Source organism: Anomaloglossus baeobatrachus, chromosome 2 (genome assembly GCF_048569485.1).
Source record: "Anomaloglossus baeobatrachus isolate aAnoBae1 chromosome 2, aAnoBae1.hap1, whole genome shotgun sequence".
Classification (NCBI taxonomy): domain Eukaryota; kingdom Metazoa; phylum Chordata; class Amphibia; order Anura; family Aromobatidae; genus Anomaloglossus; species Anomaloglossus baeobatrachus.
In genome coordinates this window covers 114,001,225-114,028,793 of record NC_134354.1, presented here as the reverse complement: position 1 = coordinate 114,028,793, position 27,569 = coordinate 114,001,225, and the positions used below count along the sequence as shown (strand labels likewise).

Here is a 27,569-nt window from a genome sequence, read left to right as displayed (position 1 = left end):
CCGTATTGGTGGTGGAGGCAGGTAAGGAGATGTTCCTGCGGTGTCACATAGCGATGTGTGCTGCCGCAGGAACGAGGAACAACATCGCTAATTAGAAGAGAAAATTTTTTTGTTTTAGGACGACCTCTCTGCGGCAAACGCTTTTGGCCGCTTTTGCGATTGTTTTAGCTCGCACATAAGTGTCACACACTGTGATATCGTTAATGACGCCGCATGTGCGTCACAAACACCGTGACCCCGACGATAAAACATTAACGATATCGTAGCGTGTAAAACCTGCTTTTCTCTTTATCAGTCTCACAGCCTGTGTGTTATCAGCCCCATTAAACATCTACAGTCTTATAATTTCTCAGCATTATTTTTATTTAAAAAGAAACCTGTTTATTAACATCTTCTTGTAATATAATTAGCAATAAAAGCGTGACTAAAAGTGAATTGCACAGAAGATTTACGCTATAAATCCAATAAATGAACACAGCTATGATTTCATGAATTCATTACACATTTTCTAACCTTAACACTTTTCTGCTTGATACTAGTCTAAAAGAATAATCTAATTTTCATAGATGGAAAATGAACACATAATTGGTTCCGTACATTTTCATTTTATTTCGTTAACCTATCATACCTACAATTAAACACTTATTAGGAAGGTAAGAATCGGATTAAATGCAGCTCAGAAAAGGAAAGATGATTGTAAGTGCATTTATAGAGGTTGTCTACTACTTTTACATTAATGGCCTATCCTTAGGACAGGTCATCAATGTCTGAACACCGCACACCCCCACAATCAACTGTTCTCAGTGTCGGCGACGGCAACAGGCAGCCATAAATGCTCAATTCCAGAGCTGCCCCATCTTCTGATAGCAGCCGGGTATTACACATCCACCTCCTATTGATCTGAATAGGAGGCGGGTGTACAGTACCCAGCCGCAGCCGCTATCAGAAAAAGCAGCAGCTCTGGAATTGAGCATTTCTGCATGTCTGCTGCTGTTGGTGGCACTGAGAAACGCTGATCGGTGGGGTGCTGGGTGTCAGACCCCTGTTCATCAGACATTGATGACCTGTCCTAAGGATAGGCAATCAATGTTAAAGTAGCGGATAACCTCTTTAAGTAAAGCCTCATTTAGATGTCAGTTTTCAGGTACAAGTTCTATCTGTGTGTTTCATGAATAGAACTTGTACCCAATAATGTCTATCGGGCTGTTCATATGTTTGCAAGACTAAGCAGTCTATGGGTCTATAAAAAAAATTGTACAGCACTCGGATTCCATCTTTTTTCTTGAAAATATGACAGAATATGTCCAGCCAGGCACTGAAGTAACATTTCTGGTGTACGAAATACCGCCACTATTAATGAATTTGATGGATGGGTTTAGCGCCCCTCCTCCCACCCTGGCATCAACCCAGCTTTTTGGTGGAATTGCCCTCAATGGGTGTGTAAATGTGCCGCCCCCGTGCCAGCAGCCGGTCTGCTCAGATTCGGATCTGCGGTGGCTCGAGGGGTCTCCGGATCCAGGGGTCATGCGGCCACTCAAATGAAGTAGGTACTTACAAGGGATTGTAAAGTTCGTGATGCCACCCGTGGTGTGTGGTAATTAGGAGTACCTCCACTGCAGTTGGTAGTACCCAGGGACGATGGAATGGGGCAGCCAGGTGTTGCAATCCTCCACGGGTAGGAGGGAATACCCCGGGGCTCAGTGATGGTGTGGGGAAGTACAGTTAGGTGTGAGGGGGTCACTTGCGTACTCACTTAGTCCATTAAGATGACACAGACAACTGGATAAACCAAAGTTCAGGATGCCACTGCCACCGAGGGGAGCTAGTTCGGGTCCCGTCCCCAATGATGCTGCCTGGTGATCCGTGACCTGCCTCCTGGCTCTAAGTTTACTTCTCTGTTGGTCTCGGTAGTACTGAACTTGCCGGGTCCCGCTCCCCACTCTGGCTAAGTGTGGGAGCTTGCTCTTAGGGTTCACGCTTGGGATTTTCTGGACCGTTTGAGTGGAAAGTCCTATCCCCCTCATTGTGCTAGTACTCCAATTTTGGAGCGGGTGGAGAGCGGATCTTGAAGGCTCCGTGCTCGTCGGGTAAATTATCAGGTTGCCTGAAGCTATGCCCTGAACTAGGGTCCACGTACCCCGTCGTGCCCTGGTCCCAGCCTGGTGATGGTACAAGGCCGCCGGCTGTCCTCCTTGACAGTTCCGTGCCCCTTGCCATGATCCCCTGCGACCGGGGGTCCAGCTCCTCTAGACCGAGACCACCGTCTGCCACCTACATAACTTCCTAGGAGCCCTGCCCCAGAGCTCCTCTCTCCTTCACTTCCAAACTACTACTCTCCTACTCCTGACACTCCTGACCTCCCTCCCCAACCTCCCAGGTGGGTGACTCTATTCCACTCAAGCCGTCCACTGGTGTGGTTTGTGGGTGTGGTGCAGAGTGTACCTAGGATTTGATTAGCTGATGTAGGCAACACCATATAGTTGGGGACCCATAACCAAGAAGGAGGTGAATATTGCACTGGAGGGCAGATTGTGCAATACCCTGTGACGACCTGATAGTCCAGGGGCGTCACATAAACACCCAGAGTTGCATTCAGTTTTCAGATTTGGGGCCTTTGAATGGTTCACAATGTGAATTTTGTTTAGAGAATCACAGTTCTTTAGAGTGGAATCAGGAATCGTAAAGTGAACGGAATAGAATTCGAACTGAAGCAAGAATAACAGTAAAGACCTCATATGTACAGTATGACAAATATTAGAGCGCTTTATCATAAACGACTGGCTGTACCGCCACTATTTGCTACTGACAGATTCCAGCCAATCGTTTTTATCTTAATTCCTTTTTAATTTTAATTTCACTAAGCCAAGCTTTCCAGGCTCTCGCAATATTAATTGTAACAATTCTCTTATTAAAATGATCATTTGTTTCATCTCCCAAAAGACTTTTAGCAATGATTAAACGGCACAGTTCAGTCATTTAATAATGAAATGGCCAAATGGCTGATATGTGCACATCAGAGGTGCAGTATAACAACTGGTGAAAAATTCCGGAGAATGGTGACATACTGGAAGGAGTCAAGAAGTAAAACAAAAGACATTTTGAAGTCTTTTCTGAAATTTTAGATTATCAATGTGTGCCGCCCTGTGCTCGGCGGCAGCCGAGCCGCTCGGGTCCGGACCTTCAGTGGGTGGCTCGAGGGTCTCCAGACCCAGGGGTCCATGGTCACTCTGATCTAAAAGGGGTTGGCGGTTTGGGGGGACGTAGGTGTACAGCCGGAGCTGTGTTTGAGTTTGTGACGCCACCCACGAGTTGTGGTGAAGGTGGACCCCACCGCTGCAGTTATGGGGCACCCGGGGGAGATGTTGTGCAGCAAGTTGTTAACCCCTCCATGGGTAGGGATGGTGGCCCTGGGACCCGTTGTGGGAGTAGTTGGGCAATGCAGGGAGATGGGCGGCCGGAGGGCACTGATGTACTCACTATTAGTAAACACACACGAGTCTCTGGTAAACCAAGGTGATGATGGTCGGAGCCCGCAGCCAGCTGCAATCTGGTCCCCCACCCGGTTGGTGGTCTCTGCCTTTCTCCTGCACTTGTTTTGTGATGATGGACTACCTGCACTTGCAACTCCAGAAGTCCGCTCCCCGGCTTGTGATTGTCGAAGGAGCCCTCTGCCCGCAGACGCTGGCCCGTGGGATCTCTCTGCCGTGGTGGTGGCTTTCTATCCCCCTCGTTGGGCTGTTGTCTTCAGTCGGGACTTTGGGTGGGACACAACCTACCTATAGTCCTGGCCGCAATCAGTTAATTAGCTGGCCCCCAGTAGCTTCTGGACCTAGCTTCAGGGTCTGAGTACCCCCCTTTGTGCTCCGATTCCCCGGGTCGGTACCGGCGAGCCGCTACCCTGTACCGGTCCACCACGGTTCCACCAAGCCGTCTTCCCGCCTCCTGCAGGCAGAGGCCTCCGTCTGCCTCCTAGCCAGCAGTACCAGGGCTCCTACACTGGCACTGGTTCAGTTTGCTACAGGCCTAACACCCAGGCCTAAACCTCTAGACTTGAACGTCAGGACTAGACTGACTACTTTTTCCTGCCTCAGGCTCTCTGAACTCCTCGGTGGGCGTGCCAACCGCCTGGCTCCGCCCCCTGGTGTGTCCATCAAGAACTGAGGGAGGTGACTAGGGTTTAAATGTTTGGCTACTGTCACCTTGTTAGGGGACTGGTGTAGTGCGGGGCCCTATATGTGACTACCTGGCTCGGCCAGGGCGTCACAAATGGTTTACGAACATATATTGGACAAGAACTAACATAGAGGAACATATTCTAGGCCTGGTCTATTAAGACATTCTGATTAGTGATGGTCGGACCTAGACTGTAAAAGTCTGGATCCTTGCAGTTTCAAAGTTACCCTGGTGCCAGCCACGACCCGGGATTCCGGCTGTTGATCTGGATCCAGCACTGGGGAGATTAAAAAGAATAATAAAGGAAAAATAAAAATTTAGGCATGAATCTAGCGCATCATACTATGGAGGTTCCATCATGGCTATACACTGCTCCCGCAGCCTCTTCCTCACCTCCTGGGCTGCTCATCATTGCTTATCCATATGCACTGCTTTTCCCACCCACCAGCTGTCCTGGCATCTATGATTGGTTGCATTTGACGCCCCCGAGCCTGTGTGACAGGGTCTGACTGCAACCAATCACAGGCGCTGTGTGCGGGTCAGTATTGTGGTATAAAAATAAATAAATAAATGCAATATTTGGCATAGGGTTTCCCCATATTACGATACCAAGCAAAGAAAAAGCATATGGCTACAGGCTGCAGTCCCAAGCAGTGTCATGATCAAGGCTGTGTATCAAAATAGGAGGAACGGCATGTGGCTTTTTTTAAATTATTTAAATAAATAATTTTAAAAATGGCATGCAGTCCCCCAATTTTGATACCCAGCCAAAACAAAAGCCCGACAGCTGGGGGCTGCAGCCTGGAGCCGTGTGCTTTATATGTGCTGGGTATCTTAATATGGGGGGATCCTTTGTCAAATATTTTATTTATTTTTATACCACGATAGATGCACGTAGTATCTGACTGGAAGCGTTAAACACGCTGTTACTCAGGGTGGGGTTGTGTCTGACTGCAATCAATCACAGATACCAGTGGGCGGGGAAAGCAGTGCATATGCATGAATGATAATGCGTGGCATCGGAAGGGAATGAGTGGCCGTGGGAGCAGTGTACAGCTGTTCCGGAGCCTTGGTTAGTACTGATCCTTGCTCCCATCCTCCTATCACTTCTACCACCAATTTTAATTGCCGGATCCTTGTCCCCATAGACTTATATGGGGACCGGAATCCGTCCTGAAACTGGATTTTAAAAACCGAGTCCGCTCATCATTAATTCTGAGTTAATAGAGGAGGGTGCTCTTTTCAGGATCTTCATCTTTTGTCCACAGTGAACAGTGATTACAAAGTTTTTTTTTTCTGCTATGGAGAACCTGTCCCATCCTGCATTACACACTGAGTTAGATGGGCACCACCCTGTAATACCTAATATTCCTGGCAGGATGCTGTAAGTAATTTAGACACATAGGGGTTGATTCATCAAAAATTTTAAACTGGAAAACACACGTAAAAGACTGAAAAGTTTCAACACTTTTAGAAAAGTTGGAATTCCACAAAAGATTTGCGCTTTTTGTTGTTTCCATGGCTGCTAAACTGGAATAGGGCCGCCCACCTAGGGGTCAGGCAGAGAGGTGGGAGGTGACAAGTGAGTGCAGGGGTAGCCCTCGAGCAGAGAGGAGCTCGAGGAAGCTGGAAGTTGGAGCTCCCAGGTCTGAAGTAGATTGGGTTGCAGACGGTGGTCTGGACCCAGAGGAGTCAGAGACCCGGTCGCGGGATATTGGGACTGGGTGCTTGGCTAGTCAAGGAGGATGGTCGGCAGCTGCAGTCCAATAGCCGGTCTGGGACCAAAAGCACATCATGGTACTGGACCCTAGGTCTGGGAGAGGCTTCAAGCAACCCGGCAATTAACCTGTGGAGGATAGGGCCTTTATGGACTGTCACCATGAAGCTCAGAGATTGGGGGCACTAGCGCAACAAGGGGGATAGTGCTTTCCAAACAAAGCAGCCCACTGAAATCCCAAACGTGAGCTCCTGAGAGCAAGCTCCTTTACTACCCATAGTAGGGAGTAGGGCCCGGACAGCTTTAAGCTTACGTGCCACTTGAACACTTCTAAAATTCTGTGCACGGAGGCAGGGTCCAGACCATTAGGCAGTACTGCAAGGACAGACCCTCGAGCCACGAGCAGTGACACCCGGATCCGAGTGGTTTGACCGCTGCTGTGGCGGTACATGTCCGAAACAATTCTTGGCATTACAAACAGGATTCGGACAGGACCCACTAACTTGGGTGACGTGCTTCTTAGAATCCAAGCTGCGGTGTCAAAATCCCGTTCCCGACAGTGTCCGCCATCTTTGGCGCCAAAATGCCATCTTCCAGACCAAAAGCACGCAAAGCTGAAGCCCCGCCTTTCGTCCTTAGAGTGTGGCCGGAACCGGAAATTCCCAGGGGTCCCCAGCGCGAAAGTGAGTGGCTGGCGAAAACCAAGAGGGCGTGACGGGATGCAGCAGCAGAAGTGGAGCATGGACGCCAGGCCATAAAGTTCCTGGACACCGCAGAGGCAAAATAGCGGCAGCACGAGACTGGTCACCAGAGCGCGCTGCTCCTGGGACAGCGGCCTGGATAGAACAGGAAACAGAGCAACTCTGCAGGAGGATGCAGATGCAATTCCTCTATATCCTGGACCATTTGAGGGAAGAGATGAAGAGCCTGGCAGTGGTGGTGCGAGTCCGTGACATAGAAGTCCCACATGAGGAGCGGGTAAGCAGTTACCCAGTCCCGGTTGATCTGGCCCACCTGGCCACGGGATCCAGTCTGCCCCCGCCCATTGCAAGCATCCAGCCACCGTCACCCTCGCCCTTGCCAGGCACTGAGACACTACCCCTAACACTGGCAGCAGAACCTCCAGTCCCTGTCTACAAGGAGCAGGCTGCAGAGCCCCTGACCTTGCCACCTAACCAGGCCACGACAGCGCTTGTCCCAGCACCGGCCCGACCAGACCCGGCCGCGTCACCAGGCCCATATCCCAATACGGAGCACCCGGACTCTGCAACCCTGGCTGAGCAACAGCCGGTTTCTTTATTCCCCACAGCGGAGGTGAAGCCTGTTAAGATGCTGGTTCCACAACCGCGTGGCCGCCCGGTAGTAGCCGGGGCCGCAGGAATCCGTATGCAGTAGCTGAACCAGGATGGCTATCCACCAGTTTTGTTGAAAGATAGAAAATGACTGTTTGGACCTGTCATCCTTGTTGAACGTTCTCCAGTGTTCCGAGAGGGGAAGGCCATCAAGTACTGGTTGCAAGGTCCTCGGTGGAGGGTGACAGGAAAGTTGATGCTGCAAATATACTGTGTCATCCTTGTTGAACCTTTTTCCACACTTTGTTACAGGAAAAGGACCATCAGGGCCTTGGATGGTGCAGTGCTGGTAGATGGCACTAGGAGGCCTTGGTGGAGGTTGGCACAAAAGGGTAACAGCTACCAGGTTACTCAGGACTGTTAAAGAGTCATCTTTTGAGCCTCCAGGACATCAACCCTGTCACGGAACCAAGTAGGAAGCGGCGGGCTTCAGGTTGTTTGGGTGGCTGTTTGAAGGGAGAGGGACAATGGGAATGGACTGTCGTAGGAAGGTGCTGCAGTGGAGTAGGCTGAGCCACCAACTACCGCTACAACCGGTAGAGTTCCCACGGTTCTTTAATAAAAATGAACTCTGCCATTTTTTATAATGTAACATTTAAGTAATGTGCTTCCCCTGTGAGGGAAGTGAAATTGTTAATTATTCTTGTTATCCTTTCTCTTTTCCAGTTAACAAAAATAAACCTCTGGATGTCCTGTAGCTCAGAGACAGGGACAAGCTACATTTAACCAAGGGGGAATGTGATGCCCCTGGACTAGTCAGGTTGTCACAGGGTACTGCACGCTCTTTATCTTCCAGTGCAGGACTCAACCCCTCTTGGTTCTGGGTTCCCAACTTGCGGCACTGCCTCCACCAGCATCCAAAATCCCAATCACACCTCGCACCACACTCTGTCAGGCACACCAGTGGGCTGCTAAACTGGAATAGGGCCGCCCACCTAGGGGTCAGGCGGTGAGGTTGGAGGTGACAAGTGAGTCCAGTGGTAGCCCTCGAGCAGTGAGGAGCTTGAGGAAGCTGGGAGTTGGAGCTCCCAGGTCTGAAGTAGATTGGGTTGCAGACGGTGGTCTGGACCCGGAGGAGTCGGAAACCAGGTCGCAGGATATTGGGACTGGGTGCTTGGCTAGTCGAGGAGGACGGTCGGCAGCTGCAGTCCAATAGCCGGTCTGGGGCCGAAAGCACGTCGGGGTACTGGACCCTAGGTCAGGGAGAGGCTTCAAGCAACCCGTCAATTAACCTGCAGAGGATAGGGCCTTTATGGATTGTCCCCACGAAGCTCAGAGATCGGGGGCACTAGCGCAACGAGGGCGATAGGGCTTTCCAAACAAAGCAGCCCACTGAAATCCCAAGTGTGCGCTCCTGAGAGCAAGCACCTTTACTACCCATAGTAGGGAGCGGGGCCCGGACAGCTTTAAGCATACAAGCCACTTGAAAACTTCTAAAATTCTGTGCACGGAGGCAGGCTCCGGACTATCAGGCAGTACTGCAGGGGACGGAACCCGGACGAGTTCCGCCAGAGAGCAACGGCACCCAGAGACTTGGTTTACCATGTTGTCAGTGTCTGCTTTCCTTCTGAGTGAGTACCTGATCAGCCCCTGCTACCCGCTAGCCTGTGCTCCCCCTGCAATCCATCCCACCATCCAGAGTCCCGGGGCCTTCCCCTACCCATGGAGGGTAACGTCATCTGGCTGCCCCACTCCATCACCCCGGGTACTCCCAACGGCAGCGGCGGTACTCCCTATTACCGCACACCACGGGTGGTGTCACAAACTATCCAATCCCCCTGTAAATAGCCCACAATCACGTTTTGGAGTGATGCTGAGCCCCCGGGTCTGGAGACCCTTGAGCCACAAGTAGCGACACCCGGATTCAAGCGGTTCAACCGCTGCTGGAGCGGTATACATCCGAAACAGTAGCAGATCCTAGAAAATAAGCTATGTTTATTTTAATAAAGAGTATATCAATATGGCCTAGTAATTGTGCCAGAACAGCAGAACCCCCATAAGTGACTCCATCTTACAAAATACATCTCTCAATGAATTCATCTAGGGGGCAGGATCATATTGACGCAACAGGTATGTCAAAGAATTTTATTTTATTAGGAAATAAAGAAAAAATAATTATATTTTTACCACAAAAAGTTTGTTTCAGCCCAAGATTTTATATTTTCACACAGTGAAATGGGTAAAACTGGCATTAGAATTTGTCATATAAATTCTAGGCTAAGGGGTTAAAAATGTTTTTTAATAATATGGTCCTGTCATACATCTATACCACAGTGGAATATTGTCTGTGCATTGTAAATGCACAATTTAATCCAGTAGCATGAAGTTGAAAATATCCCATTCCAAGCAAACCCAAATTAAAACTTGACTTTTAATTAGCTTATAGAAAAAAAACGGAAAATAAAAATTAAATTATGTCCAGGGCATGTCATTTGTTAAAATGCCCAATTAAAAATGCACTTTTTTCTCAGAAGGTCATAGTTTTACTGTTATTGGAAATAATAAATGGTTAAATTCCCTGTAAATGTATAGACGAATTCCCAGCAATAAGCAGCTAAATTCTACTACAAATTCACATTGTAATAATATCAGTCAGTGATGCAAGGCACAATTGCATCCTATGTATTGTAGGCACTTAAGCTACTAATCATGAATGTAGCCCTTTAATAGATGAGAATAATAAATGAATTGGTAACCAAAATGTCACAATCGAGGCAATATTTGGGTACAGACCACTAGTGTAATCATCAATATAACCATAATAAGGATTGGCCTTAGGTAACAAAAAATAGCTGCAGCCCATTATTACTTAGTCAGGAAAAAAATTATAATGCTAATAGATACAAGTAAAATATATCTTTGTACCGTGTTAGCCAGTAGAGATAAAAAAATTGTTTAAAAGAACAGAGAGTCCTCAGTGGTTGATACCTTTTAATGGCTAACTGAAAAGATGGTAATAATTGCAAGCTTTCGAGACTACTCAGGTCTCTTCATCAGGCATGGTATAACACAAAATCTGAAGAGTCACGTATTTATACACAACAGGACTTAGAATAGTGCAGTAAAAAAAAAAAAAAAAAAAAAAAAAAAAAAAAAAAAAAAAAAAAAAAAAAAAAAAAAACTGCACTATTCTAAGTCCTGTTGTGTATAAATACGTGACTCTTCAGATTTTGTGTTATACCATGCCTGATGAAGAGACCTGAGTAGTCTCGAAAGCTTGCAATTATTACCATCTTTTCAGTTAGCCATTAAAAGGTATCAACCACTGAGGACTCTCTGTTCTTTTAAACAATGCTAATAGAAGCTATTTGACCAATGGGATAAAAAGCTAATAAAAAAGCTCAGGATAATGTCCCCAACATGTTTCACCCTTATAGGCTTCATCATGGTAATGAAGCTAATTGTGACAGTTGCACAGATATCTATTGAGATATAAGCAAAACAATCATTTTAAAAAATCATTCCCTATGTTTTTAAAAAATAAATTGGAAGTGAATAAAATCTCAAAAGAAAGGCAATATTCCAAAAGTGATACATCAGTTTTGTCAGGAAATTGGCCTAATAATTACTTAAAGGGGTTGTCTGATCAAAAATGACTATGTGACGCAGACTTGTGAATCCTCATATCGTGTGCACTGTGCACTGTCAGTGTTCTCTGGTGTCATCGCCGGGAACGATGGTCACATGGCCGCAATTATTCAATATGCATAATCCAGGCCAGAATTTTAGTAGTCTGTTTCCGGCCTTGTGCCATTCACTTTTATTGAGCGTGCCGTAAACAGTCTAATCAGGTTCTGACCAGGAATATGCATATTGCATACATGCAGTTACAGGACCACCATTCTGGACGCTGACACCGGAGAATCCTCACATTGCACAGTGTGCACGATGTTAGGATTCAGAAGTCTGCAGTCACAAAGTGACACATAAAGTGACTGCTGACTTTTTGTTTTAGACTGGACACCCCCTATAATTCATCAAATAATGTACTAGAGCACATCGATGTCAGCTGACAGGGAACAGGCGCATTAACTGTGCTTATTGGGGTGCCAAGCTACATAGAAAGGTAGGGATAAAGGGTGCAATAGCGCATTTCAATACTATATAGTTGGACATTTTTGGAATTATCTTCATTAGCATTATATCCCACTTAGTTGACTGTTATCACCCAAAAATACGCACATGTGACAAATATGTATGAAGACTAATTGATAAGATAAGTCCCCTCACCACTGACAGCCAGACTGTTTTGTCAGGTCTCCATAAGGAGAATAGTCTTCCCCCGTGGTCCCCATATAGCTTCTCATAAGCCAGATCAGTTACCCACACTTTGCACTGACGAGGGGAAATCACCCCGAAACACCATGTCTGCAAATTGGGATTCTGATCTGGCATATATCCTAGGTCATATGAAAAGGCTTGTTAAAAGGCCACTTTTGACTTTTAGGATTGCTACTTCCAATAGGTGACGCTAGAGTTTGTCTCCTTTCCTGGAAAGACAATTTGAAGACTAGTTGGGCATTTTTGGAGAATTATCCTAATTCGCATTCTATTATGCTTAGTGTGCTGTTTTTATCCAATAATACGCCTGTGTGACCGATATGTATAAAGACCTTCGTACAAACTCTTGGTAGCCCAATGTGGATATTTTTTATGATTTTTTTGGGAGGTTTTGTTGACTTTGATTTTTATATACATCACTAACCGAATTTTTAATAATGTAATAAAGTATATCTTTTAGAACTGGTATATATTTCTAGAAGCCTACTCCTAATTATTACTTACTGGAATCTCTCCTTACCAAGTGTTGTCTAAAAATGGTTAAAACAAGGTAACGCTTTTACTAAATGCTCCTTATTCCTTAACTATTCAACAAAATATTTGAACCTGAAATTTAAGATTACTTATCCAATTCTTAGAACAACATTTTTGTATTCTGGCAGAAAACTATTTTGTGTTTGTTCCATTTTACACTTTTCTTCTATTTCCATAAATGACAAATGATAAAAATTGCAGCTACAACGAAAAATAACATTTTCTGAGCAAAATTCCTTTCTCTTATGAAAAAAATATTGATCATCCACCAGATATTTCATAAATCACACAGGATCCCTGTAGATTCAGACACTTCTATTGGGTTTAGCAGCATCATTTTACCATTAGTAGTTTTATAGTGTACAATTTTTGACAAGTTGTTTGTCCTGTAGAAAACACTCTAAGTACACAGGGACATTGGCCCCAATTCATCATTGTCTTTGCGCCTGAAGTAAAAAATGGTTTTAATAGTGGCTTTTATGTTTGTGCATTATTCATTATGTAATACAGTTGTTGATATTTTTTTATTATTTGACATTCAGGGCGTGGTATTTGTTTGCCTAATGTCTTACCTAATGTATCATTTGTGACTTTTCGAAATGTCACAAAATGTTTGCCCAACTGTACTGTAGTATCCCACTGGAGTATAAAATCTGTCTAATTTTATTTTTCCAAAGTTGGAGAATAACATGCAACATTTTAAAAGATTAGGAGACTTTTTGCTGTATAACAAACTCCAAAAAGGTGAAAGAAAATAAAAAAAGCATAAGTTTTTGTGAAAAGTTATAAATCCATATGTGAGATATTGAAGAATTTGCAAAAATATAAGGAAAAAGAAGACAACACAGAAAAAAGTCACAAAAAAATCCGCAAATAATGAATTGGCCACCTACATAGGGTTATTTTTAATATCCATTAAAGGCCGCTTTACACGCTGCGATATCGTTACTGATATCGCTAGCGTGCATACCCGCCTCCATCGGTTGTGCGACACGCTGCCCGTGGCGCACAACATCGCTCAGACCCATCACACTACTTACCTGCCTAGCAACGTCGCTGTGACCGGCGAACCACCTCCTTTCTAAGGGGGCGGTTCGTTCGGCTTCACAGCGACGTCACTAAGTGGGCGCCCAATAGAAGCGGAGGGGCGGAGATGAGCGGGACATAACATCCCGCCCACCTCCTTCCTTCCGCATTGCCGGCGGCCGCAGGTAAGGTGAGGTTCCTCGTTCCTGCGGTGTCACACATAGCGATGTGTGCTGCCGCAGGAACGAGGAACTACATCGTACCTGCAGCAGCAACGATAATTGGGAATAGGGGAGCATGTCACCGATTAGCGATTTTGCACGTTTTTGCGACAATGCAAAATCGCTCATAGGTGTCACACGCAACGACATCGCTAAAGCGGCCGGATGTGCGTCACAAATTCCGTGACCCCAACGAGATCGCTTGAGCGATGTCGTAGTGTGTAAAGCGGCCTTAAGGATAGTTAAAAGATTATTCCCATCTCCAAGATTGTATCCCAATATGTAGTAGGTGTAATAATAATAATATTAGCAAATACCTCCAATTAGAAATGTAGCATAGTTCTCCTGATTTAGCCATGTCTATTACCTCATGTGCAGAGCATTGCACCTTAGGAATCCATGGTTACATCCATTCATATAGTGACCATTAGTTTGTCAGTTAGTTGCTCATGGTTGTAACCATGGATATCCAAGCTGCAATGCCCTGCACATGAGGTAAAAGACAAGGCTATATCAGGAGAACTATACTACATTCCTAATTGGAGACATTTGCTATTATTATTATTACACCTACTACATATTGGGATAGGATCTTGTCAGCAGGTGCAGAACCTGTATAGGAGCTGGCTAGCAGTGCAGGGTGCAGGTGAGTGCAGGAGGGGTCTCATCTTCCCCCTCACTAGCACCACGGTCCACCATTTTTAAAGTGTACCCGGTGTCATCCTTGTTTTGTTGTGGTGAACTCCTTATTTGTTGTGTGTCCTGCCACATGCCGGACCTTCCCCAAGACCGTGTGTGACATAATAACCGGTCCAAGAATTTCTGCTGAGCCCTTGTAGCTTGGCTGCAGTGTTGGCACACCTGATACAGACTCTGTCACAAGAGGTGACGGATCTGCAATCTCAGGTGGTGCAACAACTGCAGCATATTGTTGTTTCTGCTGGTCTCGGCTCAGACAAAGCCTGAACCCCAGATTGCTCTCCCATACAGGTTTTCTAGGGGGTGTGCTAAATTTGTGGTATTCCAAGAGGCCTGTAAATCATATTTCAGGCTTCAGCCTCGTTCCTCAGGGAGTGAGGAGCAATGAGTGGGGATAGTAGTCTACCTATTGCAGGTAGATCCCCAGTTCTGGGCCTTCTCTCTGCCGACGGATTCTCTGGTGATACTGTTTGTGGACGAGATTTTTGCAGCTTTGGCCCTGGTCTATGGTGATCCTGATTATGTCTCCCTTGTGGAATTTAACCTACGTAGTCTCCAGCAGCGGGTGAGGCAGGCTGAGGAGTACTGCTCTGACTTCCACAGATGGTGCACAGACACTCAATGGAATGATCTGGCTCTCAGGAGTCAGTTCATTCAGGGTCTGTATGATAAGCTGAGGGATTCTCTGGTTCAGTATGCTGCTCCAAAGTCACCAGAGGCTGCCATGTCCCTCGCTATTAGGGTAGATAGATGCCTCAGGGGAAGACCAACCATGAACCGGTCATCTGTAGTTCCTTTCCGGGACAAAATTCCTCTGGTGCAGTCTAACGAACCCATGCTAATGGGGGATGCCTCCTCTCATTCTACAATTTGCCATAGGATGGGAGGCTGTTTCTACTGTGGTCACAAGGGCCATTATATTGCGGTTTGTCTGTCTAAACCCAAAACTGTATTTCCATCTAAAAAACCGCCTTCCTTAGGTCGCATTGAGGAAGTCAACCTGGGTGCATACATTTCCTCTGTTTTTCTCTTTTTTTTCCAGCTAAGGATTTTCCCAGACAAAGAGGGGATACCCCGCCCACTTCTCAGAATAATGTTAGATCTTGGTTTCCCCCGAATCCACTCCTGAGTGTATGGTTACAAAGTTGTTTTTCCCAGATATACCCCAACATGTGTGTCCATTTGAAAAACTGCCCCCCCCCCCCTCCTGCCCCGGCCATGTGGAGGATGATGGTCTGGGTGTGTATATTTCCTCTGTAACACCAGTTTTCCCTTCCAAAGTTTCTAAGGAAAGAAACCGTGGTAACCTTCCCACTCCTCTGGTTAATCCTAGGCCTCAGTGTCCAGCCTGGAGAGGTGGTTGGAGGGGGGTGGTCGGGATTTCTGAGTTTAAGGTGATGCAACATAGTGGTTTTTCCTCTGTTGTCAGTCCTTCTGGGAGGTTACCAACTTCCATCAAACGAATGCATGGTAATAAATGTGCAGGACCTGTGTATGAATGACTACATATGGGTGTCCACAAAAAACATCAAGTGGAGATGTGCATCTGGGGCTCTGGGCTCAAAGTTCCTCCACCCGTATCAGGTAGCGAACATTGTTAACCCAATGGTTGTTCAGCTGGAGCTACCCCCAGTACTATATGTTCATAACATTGTGCACAGGTCATCATTCAGGAGATGTGTTGTTTCTCCTGAGTCTTCATCATTACAGTCGCCATCGTTGTGCATTACTGATTCCCATGAAGGTCAGTTGACATTAGGTGTGAACGTGAGTGAGTTGAATCGTATTTTGAACAGGTGTTTTCTGGGTGTTCTTTGACGTGAGGGTCCAGAGGCCTTCATTAAGTGGAGTGTACTGTCACGGCCATCTCTCTGTTACTAGAGACTTGTGACAGGATCTGGGCCAGAGTCTCTCTTTACCATCTGAGACTCCTCACATAAAATGTATTCCCTTTTCTTTGGTGCTGAAAGGGTTAATGTCAGTTTTGCTTTTCAACAGCTTCTGACTCCTGACCTCAGGTGTTTCCAGTTGGTGACCACTCCCTTCCCTATATATGGTCACATCTCCGTATAGAGGGGGCTGGTTATTCTGATTCATTCTGAAGCTAGGGCTCGAGGTGGAAGGAGCTGCTGGAGCCCTTGTTGCAGTGAAGTGGTGTAGGCTGCAGTCATGGCTATTACAGTGTCTCTGAGGGCTTCAGGCATCCTGCTCGGTAACAAGTGCGGAACCTGTATAGGGACTGGCTAGGAGTGTAGGGTGCAGCTGCAGGTGAGTGCAGAAGGTGTGCCATCTTCCCCCTCACTAGCACCATGGCCCACTATTGCTAAAGTGTCCCCCAGTATAACTCTTGTTTGTTGTGGTGAACCCCTTATTTATTGTTTGCCTGCCCCATGTCGGACCTTCCCCAAGACCATGTGTGACAATAAATCATATAAAAGGGGCAGATTGGCTTCTGCTTCATTAATATTCATTTCCCCCTCCTGCAGTACTGCAATTGACAAGTGAGACCTTCCTGAAATCTAGACAAAGCTATCCTGTGCTACCATAGATATGCAGATTATCGTTAACCAACTTGGTTCTTGTAGTAAATTATATTACAAATTCTTATTACACCGTAAAGTACTGCTAGAAGCCAGCTTCTTTCTTCTGATAGTGCTATGCAGACAGCAGCTTCTGCTGAGCATATGCAAGATTTCAGCAGCAGGTCAGGAGTAAAATAAATAACTTGTGAATTAATTTGCAGGGAGTCTGTCAGCATAGAATAACTGTTCAAACCAAGTACAAGTGCTCGATGCATCATGCCAAGCCAAACATTGAAATCCATCATCCCACCAGCCTGTTTTCCATTTATCTCCACCCTTATCTGGCTCTATGAAGCCAGAGCTGTCAATCGAAGAAGAGGGGGTGGGATTGAGGAAAAACAAGTAGATGAGATTGTGTATTTAAATGATTAGCCCCTTCATCATGCACCGAGTGGTTGTACTTGGTTTGAACAGTCATTCTGTGCTGACAGACTCCCAGAGCAATTAGGAAGAGCCGGGTAAAGTGCTGGGTTGTCGCATCTTAAGCTGGGTTCACACATAGCGACAGCGACGTCGCTGTTACGTCACCATTTTCTGTGACACAACAGCGACCTTGTAAGTCGCTGTTATGATCGTTGCTTAGCTGTCAAACACAGCAGATGCAGCAGCGATCATAACGACACGCGTCGCTGTGCTACATGTGCAGAGAGCAGGGAGCCGCGCACACTGCTTAGCGCCGGCTCCCTGCACTCCTAGCTACAGTACACATCAGGTTAATTACCCGATGTGTACTGCAGCTACATGTGCAGAGAGCAGGGAGCCGCGCACACTGCTTAGCGCTGGCTCCTTGCTCTCCTAGCTACAGTACACATCGGATTAATTACCCGATGTGTACTGCAGCTACATGTGCAGAGAGCAGGGAGCTGGTACTGGCAGCAAGAGCGGTGGACGCTGGTAACGAAGGTAAATATTGGGTAACGAGGGAAAGGTCTTCCCTTGGTTACCCGATGTGTACCCTGGTTACAGCTTACCGCAGGCTTACTGCTCGCTTCATTTCGTCGCTCTCTCGCTGTCACACACAGCGATGTGTGCGTCACAGCGGGAGAGCGACGACCAAAAAATGAAGCTGGACATTCAGCAACGAGCAGCAACCTCACAGCAGGGGCCAGCTCGTTGCTGGATGTCACACACAGCGACAGCGACGGGACGTTGCTGCTATGTCACAGAAAATGGTGATTTAGCAGCGACGTCGTTGTCGTTGTCGCTGTGTGTCACACCACCTTAATGGATATGACAGTCCTGGGAGGCTGCGGGCTGCTACTTTTAGGCTGGGGGAGCACCGACAAGCATGGGCCTTCCTAGCCTGAAAATACCAGCCCCCAGCTGTCAGGCTTTATCTTGGGTGGGTATCAAAATTGAGGGGGACCGCATGCAAGTTTTTAAAATTATTTATTTGAATAAATAATAAATGCTTGCGGTTCCTTCTATTTTGACACAGTCACGATAAGCACATGTCTTGATGCTACAGCCTGTAGCCGTGGCTTTATCTGTGCAGGGTATCATAATATGGGGGGGACCCTACCCCAATTTTAATTATTTATTTATTTGTCACCTGTATAACGACACAGACAGTATTTTTAATTAAAACCAATCACAGATGTTGTCTCAGAGGGTGGGGGTGTGGTCCAACGGCCACAATGAATCAGAGACACAGGGTGGAAGGGAAAAGCAGTGAATATGTATTAAGGATAATTATCGCCCCTGGAAGTAGTGCTGCAGCTGCGGGGAGACTCGGTAAGTCTATACGGCTTTAACTCTTTATTTTCTTTCTCTTACGGTCCCCCTATACCATTTTACAACACATCATTTTTGTTTCCCATTGAACTTAATGGGTTCGACTAGCATCGACAATTGGATAGGATTGCAGATCTGTGGCACCCCTGAGGCTTCAGTCGCCACAGAGATACTGCATCTCAGCCAGAGGTGTAGAATCCTATTACTGGGTAAAGAGGGGGTCACAAACCGGTATACACAAAACACAGACACTGTCACTCAGCAACACCCCATCAGGTCATGGTAAAGGCCTAGTTGCACCTTTGATAACTCCATTGGATGCACAGTCTGAGGCCAGGCTGGGGGGGTGGGATCTAGTTTTTGGGAGCACACTGTAGAAAGTTAGTCGAGTAGGAGCAGTGGAGGAGTTAAGACCTGTGGTATGGAGCTGCAGCAGCTCGACCCAGGCACACGACAGAAAGGGTCCTAGAGCCCACTGGAAGCGACCATACTCCCGTGGCCTCCTTTCACATATGACATACCAAAGTGGAGGGACTTAGTCGCAGTAGGGGACCGGCCCCTCAACTAGTGGAGAACTTCACGACTCAGCTAGCTAACCGGAGGCTAAGGTTACTTCAAGTGCCAAGGCCAAATCCACACACATCCAGTGAAAATGTGACTAGATAGGCTTAAAGGGATAGAGCTTCAAGCCACCCGATAGGGTCCGCAGACACCGGCTCGGTGCACTTTGTGTGCAGGTGAGGGACAGGCGGGAGAGGTCAGCGCAGGAAGACGACCAGGAAAGGAACACAGAAGTGTGTACCGGGTTATATCTCCGAACTATTCCGGAATCGACTGGAGCCCATCACAGCAGGACTCAGCACCCCAAGGGCAGCATTTGTCTGGACGTGCTAACCTGGAACTCTTAACTATGAGTAAAGACCTTGTGACTGCATCCCTGTGTTGTCCGGTTATTCCCTGTGCCTCCAGCCCTGCACCTTTCCATTACAGACTACTACTCCCAAAAGCCCTAGGGCCCAGCTCTACCTGAGGAGAGCGATTCCAACTCCGCTGTATCACCACTGACCCCAGGGGAAACTGAACAGCAGCGGCGGCACCTATCTTGTCGCATACAACAGGTGGCGTCATGACATCTCCTCTGTAAATATTCCCCCATCATCATCAGCCATTTATTAAAACGACACCACCGGGCTCATGGAACTATTCCCTGTCACCGTGACAGCCACAGAGCAGAACAGAGCTGGCCCGGTAACGAGTCAACTCCAGGCCCCGGTGCGGGCGTGTCAGATCCAATCGGCGATCCTAAATCCATCCCGATCCTTGGCAGGATTGCTCATCTGTAGTTGCCACGTCCCAATTGTTCTCACTTTGTCAAAGCTGGATGAAAATGGCATGATATCTTTTGCACCATTTCCAAGCATTTTACACCAGTATTCTAGCGATTAAAGGGTCATTCTGTGATTTATTTGTAAACTTAGTACACCATCCTCATCAGGGCCATGTGATCTATTCCATGATGTATACAGATTAGGTCCTCTTAAAGGTATTCCATTTTATGCTGTAATTTAGATTTGACTATAGTATTAATGGTTGTGGGTTTTGTTTTGTTCGCTCCAAGACAATAGTACAATTGAATTTCTCCTATCCAATCAGATATCATGAAAAGGATTAGGCCTATATAAATAATGAATCTTTAGGTACTTTACATGCTATGACATCGCTAGCGATCTCGTTAGCGATGGCAAATTCTAGATCGTAAGTGCGATCTTTCGAGATCGGACATGCATAAATGACCTATGTGCGAGCTCGAAAGGTCGCACTTGCGATCTAGAATTTGACATCGCTAACGAGATCGCTAGCGATGTCGCAGCATGTAAAGTACCCTTAAAAGTCATGGAATATTACCCCCTGTGGTGCAACTAAGTGCATCTGTTACTAAAACATCTTTTCTCCAGGTTTTATCTACAGATTAAGTATTTTTAGTTTAGATGTTCCATACTGTCTGACACTGTCACAAGAGTGGATCAGCTTATTGTGTTTCATAACCGACTTCACAGTGCCACGTAGGTATTTCGATGCAATGTTCAGTCACACACAAGCAAACAAATGACATATGATTAAACGACGTATATGACCTCCTTCTGCATTCTAGTTCCTGACCTGAGTAGTCTCGAAAGCTTGCTATTTACCATCTTTTCAGTTAAGGGTACTTTACATGCTGCGACATCGCTAGCGATCACGTTAGCGATGTGAAATTCTAGATCGCAAGTGAGATCTTTTGGGAGCGCACATAGGTCATTTTACACATGTGCGATCTCAAAAGATCGCACTTGTGATCTAGAATTTCACATCGCTAATGAGATCGCTAGCGTTGTCGCAGCATGTAAAGTACCCTTTAGCCATTAAAAAGGTATCAACCACTAAGGACTCTCCAGTTTTATTGTATTTAGAGCACATTGGAAAGTGTGGATAGAATTGATCAAGACTGATGTGTCATGTGCCAGTCATGGTCAAAGATTCGCTGGCCTACAGTGCCCTATATCCAATGGATTGCTGGCAGGTGAACAATGGTCGGGCCGATCGTTTGACCAACAGCTATATCACCTGAAACAGGAGCACTAGCTCTGCAAGTGTTCCTATCGTCTCTATTAGGGAGCCACTTCCAGACTCCTCTGGAGACGTCTTATGTTGCCAGAACAGCATCATCTTTTGAGAGGCTGCCACACACATTACACTGTCGGCTAAGCCCACCAATATGGATGGGTTTGGCTGATGTTAGCCTAATGGGCATAGTGGACTTAAGATGCTGCACATTCATGAAGAGGCACATAAATCTCGGGGCTGCCATCAATTGGAGGCAGATTTTCCATGTACTATGAGACTTGGGTGAGGACTTCAGTCTTTTTATTTGTTAGGTTACCCCAAACACCAGCATGCTGTACTCCTAGTAGTGGTTGTGCAGGGTATTTTATTTCTGCTTTGTCCCATTCAAAGAGCTAATTAAAAGGATTCCCAAGAGTCTGATTCCTGCTAGTCTTATAGTAGTGGAACATACTAAGGAGGATAGACCTTCAAATTTTTGACTTGGAAAATCCCGCAAGTGTTAGGTAATCTGTGTCTACAGGCTCAAGAGATATAAATCTGGTATTTTATTTTGATAGATGACATAAAATTGACCACCATTCAACTCAATGTCTAAAAGACATTCTCTTCCGGTGACATCATGTTCAGTGGGTCTATGAGTCTCTGTAGACAACTATTGTCATTGCTGACACTGGGTTCGAATGCTGCAGCCATCCATAGGGCTTCTCAACATAAAGTCAGCAGAAGTGCCACAGTGATGTGATCTGTGGATGATTTAGAGAAAAGGGGCACCAGAGTAAATTAAAATATATTAGTAAAATAAACATGCTTGTTATATTACTGATTAGAAAGGCTCTTCGTAGTGATGGTCAACCTCAGAACAGGGAAATCTGTTGTAGTCTAACTGCAATAATGAGTCTAAAATGGGCACAGATTCCTTAGGGTTATTTTTGAAGGCCAATATTCTGAGACTAATGACTTGAGGGCCAAATATGCTTCTTTGACCATCTACATCTTCATCAAGTAGTTGGTATCCACTATATATCAATGGGGTCAGTAATATAGAGTGAATTATTTTGACAACAAAGCCAAAACTATATGACCATTCCAAGCTCGCATAGAACCATATTATTGGAACTGACTTCTGAGACTTGATAATAAAATAGATCTTTTAAGTAACAAGATATATGGCTCTCCTGCTCTCTGGAATGTATGTTAAAGATTTTATTGTGGAAAAAAAAATCCCTGCCAAAGAAATCCAATTATGCTTTGGTGTTGTACAGTCATGGCCAAAAGTTTTGAGAATGCTACAAATATTAATTTTTACAAAGTCTACTGCTTAAGTTTTTCTAATGGCAATTTGCATATACTCCAGAATGTCATAAAGAGTGATCAGCTTAACAGCAATTACTTGCAAAGTCAATATTGGCTAAGAAAATGAACTTCAACCCCCAAAACACATTTCAACATCATTGCATTCCTGCCTTAAAAGGAGCAGCTAACATTGTTTTAGTGATTGTTCCATTAACACAGGTGTGGGTGTTGATGAGGACAGGGCTGGCGAACAGTCATGATTAAGTAAGAATGACACCACTGGACACTTTAAAAGGAGGCTGATGCTTGGTATCATTGTTTCTCTTCAGTTAACCATGGTTATCTCTAAATAAACACGTGCAGCCATCATTGCTCTGCACAAAAATGGCCTAACAGGGAAGAGTATCGCAGCTACAAAGATTGCACCTCAGTCAACAATCTATCGCATCATCAAGAACTTCAAGGAGAGAGCTTCCATTGTTGCCAAAAAGGCTCCAGGGCGCCCAAGAAGGACCAGCAAACGCCAGGACCGTATCTTAAAACTGTTTCAGCTGAGGAATCGGACTACCAGCAGTGCCGAGCTAGCTCAGCAATGGTAGCAGGCTGGTGTGAGTGCTTTTGCACGCACTGTGAGGTGGAGACTGCTTGAGCAAGGCCTGGTTTCAAGGAGGGCAGCAAAGAAGCCACTTCTCTCCAGAAAAAACATCAGGGACCGACTGATATTCTGCAAAAGGTACAGGGAGTGGGCTGCTGAGGACTGGGGTAAAGTCATTTTCTCAGATGAATCCCCTTTTCGATTGTTTGGGACATCTGGAAAACAGCTTATTAGGAGAAGAAGAGGTGAGCGCTACCACCAGTCTTGTCTCATGCCAACTGTTAAGCATCCTGAAACAATTCATGTGTGGGGTTGCTTCTCAGCCAAGGGAATCGGCTCACTCCCAGTCTTGCCTAAAAACACAGCCATGAATAAAGAATGGTACCAGAATGTCCTCCAAGAGCAACTTCTCCCAACTGTCCAAGAGCAGTTTGGCGCCCAACAATGCCTTTTCCAGCATGATGGAGTACCTTGCCATAAAGCAAAGGTGATCACTAAATGGCTCATGGAACAAAAAATAGAGATTTTGGGTCCATGGCCTGGAAACTCCCCAGATCTTAATCCCATTGAGAACTTGTGGGCAATCATCAAGAGACGGGTGGACAAACAAAAACCAACAAATTCTGGCAAAATGCAAGCATTGCTTATGCAAGAATGGACAGCTATCAGTCAGGATTTGGTCCAGAAGTTGATTGAGAGCATTCCAGGGAGAATTGCAGAGGTCCTGAAGAAGAAGGGTCAACACTGCAAATATTGACTTGCTGCATTAACTCATTCTAACTGTCAATAAAGCCTTTTGGTACTCATAATATGATTGCAATTATATTTCTTTATGTGATGTAAACATCAGACAAACACAATTAAAAACCAGAGGGCAACAGATCATGTGAAAATATAATTTTGGTGTCATTCTCAAAACTTTTGGCCATGACTGTAATCAGACCTTCATCAGATACAGTTCACTGTGATAGAGTAGTGAAAGAGATAGGATAGACAATGCTAGTGTTGGAGCACCTTTCAGTACTGTGGACATGCTACAACACTAGCATTGCCTATCCTATCTCCGTCACTACTCTATCACACTGATCCGTATCCGATGATGATCTGATTACACAAGACAGAAGCATCATTTCATTTTCTTTCTGTATTGGTGTCACAATAAAATCTTTAACCTACATTCTAGAGAGCGTCTAGTTCATCATATTACTTTAAAGGGAATTTGTCACCAGGTTTTGGACATCCAATCTGAAAGCATCAGAATATAGAGACAGAACCCCTGGATTCTATCAATGTGTCACTTCACTTATTGGGCTTTTGGTATGGTTTTGAAAAAATCACAGAAGATTATCATTAGAGGACTAGTAAAACAGCTGCCTGATAGTCTATCAATGCTCTTGTAAAGGCAGGGCACAGGGCTAACGTTCAGGATGTTGCTGTTTTGGGAACGCCAGGAACGGATTGTGGAGGCAATGGAGATGGAGGCTGATAGTTCTTATTAAACAACAGTCTGTTACCTAACAGTCTCTGGATGACAATTGGTATATTTCTACCGGACGTTCCTTTAGCATAAAGCACCTAAACACTCTTTCTCCAAATTCACCTCAGTTGTTACTGTCCAGATTGTCCCCAGACCTTCTGCCACCACCCAGTTTAGCATAACAGAATATCAAGTGAAAGTCATTCTTGTCCACCTGAGGTTCCCCATGCTACCAGCAACAGGGAGAAACGACGCTCTCGGATCTCCCACACAGGACCGTATACTCATTCTGCGTCCAACACTGTTACAGTGCGTTACCTGTCAGCTGTAAGGCACTCGGAGCCTACTACTAAGCATCTGTCTCTAGACGCTACCCACAAGGGTCGTGTTCGGGTCCTTCACCAGTCTCAGGTTTAGAGGCTGATCTCCGTTTTGAGTTACAACTACCCTCCATGTGTCTGTTCATTGTCTCATTATACTCTTGTTCAGTTTATTCTTGCAGCCTCCAGAAGTCGGCTACAGAATGAAACCAGAACACAACTCGACAGACTGTAGAGACAGGCTGTACGTCTCTCCCACTCACTAGCCGTTCCCTATCTGAATGCTAAGATGGAGTCTGTCCTTTCCCTAGGGACTGCTCTTCCCCCCAGTGAGTTAATCCCACAGCTTAACTGTTTCTTGCCCTGCAGTCAGTTACCTAGCACCCTATTTTACCAAAACATCCTCCATAATCTTTTACCTATATTCTTATAAAGTCCGGTCACTAGATGGCTATGTTTAATTGCAGACACTATACATTGCTTATCCAACACTACTACATCAATACACTACACTATATCTTATACATTCCAATACCTTACATTACTTTGCTACATAACATTACTATACATATTATCACATATATATCTAAGAACACTTTTGGTGTTTTCACGGGTAAGAACTCAACCGCCATCTTACACTACCACCATTGAATGTTAGCTTTCTGCCTATGCACAGTATACACACAAAGCTGTCAGCGGTGTGGGAGGGGTTAAAAAGATCTCAGTATTTAGAGACCTGGTAGATCTGCAGCAGAGAAAACATTGATTTTATCAAATCTGCAGCAAGCAGCCCAGTAAGTGATACATCGCTGGAATCAAGGTCTCTGCCCCTACATCATGCTGCTCTCAGATGGGGTAGAAAATACCTGGTGATATATTTGTCTTAACAATTACATTCTCCTGTTTCTTTTCACATTAGCGAAAATAAGTAAATTATCTGGAAGCTGAAAAAAATCATTCTCGGCAGCACATCACCCTGTATAAATAAGATCTGCTGCTGAGAGCAATGACAGTGTGTGCACACAGAAGGATATATTACTGATCGTTGTGTACATAGGAATTGCAGTCTGCCTATCTAAACAGGCTATTAAAGGATCGGAAAAAAATAGCTCATCAGCGATCATTTAATGTGATATGTTGGGGGGGGGTCCAAACTGTTATTGTTACTATTATTAGATAACAGAAGAAGTTTTAGAGCAATTCATGATCACAATGAATGTAAGTATATATTTGCATTTGTACAGTTTCTGTGATAAGAGTAGTGAATGTGACAAATCATTCTTACCATCCAGTCCAGGCAGTACTGTCCTTCTCATGGCCAAAACCAGGCCCAGTGGAGAACCAAACAGGAAAAAGTCTGACACCTCAAAGTCGAAACGGCCCAGGTTTTCTTCACAAAGATTGGAGCTCCCAGTTCTGGGAAAGTCCATGTCATCTTTTAGGACACTTGAATGGATGCTTAGAAAAAAAAGGAAAATCAAGGTAATAAAAAAATGTTCCAGTGATAATTCAAGGGGCAGTGTCAGGGTCAACTGGGAACCACAAGTGGAGCTTCAATTTGGGGCTGCATGAAGGGTATGTACTAAATTAATAATTTATCAATTAACCATAGGATAGGAGGTCACTTTATCGATTACTGATGGTCCCAGTGATGCATAGAAGATTTCAAGCTCTCGATGAAGGAAAGCTTAAGCATGTGTTCCACGGCAATGCTGGAGATAGTCAGGTAATGCGCTTCTCTGTTACACAATTGTTCCGTAGACAGTGAATGGAGGTACACCTCCACTCCATTCAGACTGGATCTTCAGAAGGATCACTAAAGGTTCCAATGGCCTGACCCTCAGCAATCAATAAGTAACGTTTTATCACATTAATAGGGGAAAACTTTTTACTTTGGTAGAAATCCTTTAAATATTCTGGTACAAATCCATTAGATATTCTATTATATTAGCAGCATTATGTAAAATCATTGGTATAAATTGAAATAGAAATCAAGTTGAGCTTTGAGAACTTTTAATTCTTCTTTGCTCCTGTCGCGGGCGGGGAGGAGGGTGTCAGCACACCGCGCTCACCCCTTCTGCTCGGGTCCGGCAGCTGCTCCTGGTGGCTCGAGCTGTGGGCCGGATCCCGGGGTTTCTCGAGCGACACTCCTCGCCCGTGAGTGAAAGGGGTGTTTGTTGGGTGTGGGGATTGTTATAGTTCGTGACGCCACCCACGGTTGTGGTGATTGCACCACCGCTGCTCAGTATGGGGGTCCCGGGGATGGTGATGCGGAGCAGCCAGGTGTTGTGTTGCCCCTCCGTGGGTAGGGGTTGGTGATCCCGGGGCCCGGTGATGAGATGTGAAGTGCAGGGCCTGGAGGGCGCAGGGACGCGGGGCAGCGCTGTGCCTTGCGGCACTATGGTACTCACTCAGCCTGACACACGGACACAGTTTGTACGGTAAACCAACGGCTGGTAGGACGGTCCCACAGACGGCTGCACCTGCACTCCCGGTAGGTGACGGTGATGTCCCTCTTCCTTGCACCTGTGTTGACTGATGGTAGCGGTGGATTCCCTCCGGTTACCCGCTCCCCGGCTACAATCTGGGCCGGAGGAGCTCTACACTTTGCCCGCAGGCGCTGGCCCTGAGAAACTGGTGCCGTGGCGGTGGCGGTGTCTCTCCAATACGGGTTGGGCTGTTGCCTTCAATCGGGACTTGGTTGTTGGGGGATCTGCGTCCCCGTCACTGACGGATTTGGCAAATCTGGCGACTCCTAGCCTTGCCGGGGTCCGAGAGGCCCCTGCCCTGGTGCTGACTGTCCTTCGGAACACTGCTCCAGACCACCGGGCACACAGCCAAATGGGTCCTTCCAGGAACTTCCAAACGGTCCCCCTCCAGACAGTCACCGCCGTTGCTGACCTTGCTGTTCTGGCCCTCACAAAGCTGGACCCTTCAGGCTGTCTTTCTCTTCTGTCACTT

At 45.9% G+C, this 27,569-nt stretch overlaps 1 protein-coding gene across 1 annotated transcript in view; it reads right to left on the bottom strand.

Moving 5' to 3' along the window:
* PITPNM3 (PITPNM family member 3) overlaps positions 1-27,569 on the bottom strand; it is a 729,687-nt gene that overhangs the window by 80,190 nt on the left and 621,928 nt on the right. Inside the window, exon 9 of the mRNA XM_075333206.1 lies at positions 25,894-26,066. Coding sequence (XP_075189321.1) covers positions 25,894-26,066 — 173 coding nt within the window. The remainder of the gene's footprint in view (positions 1-25,893; positions 26,067-27,569) is intronic.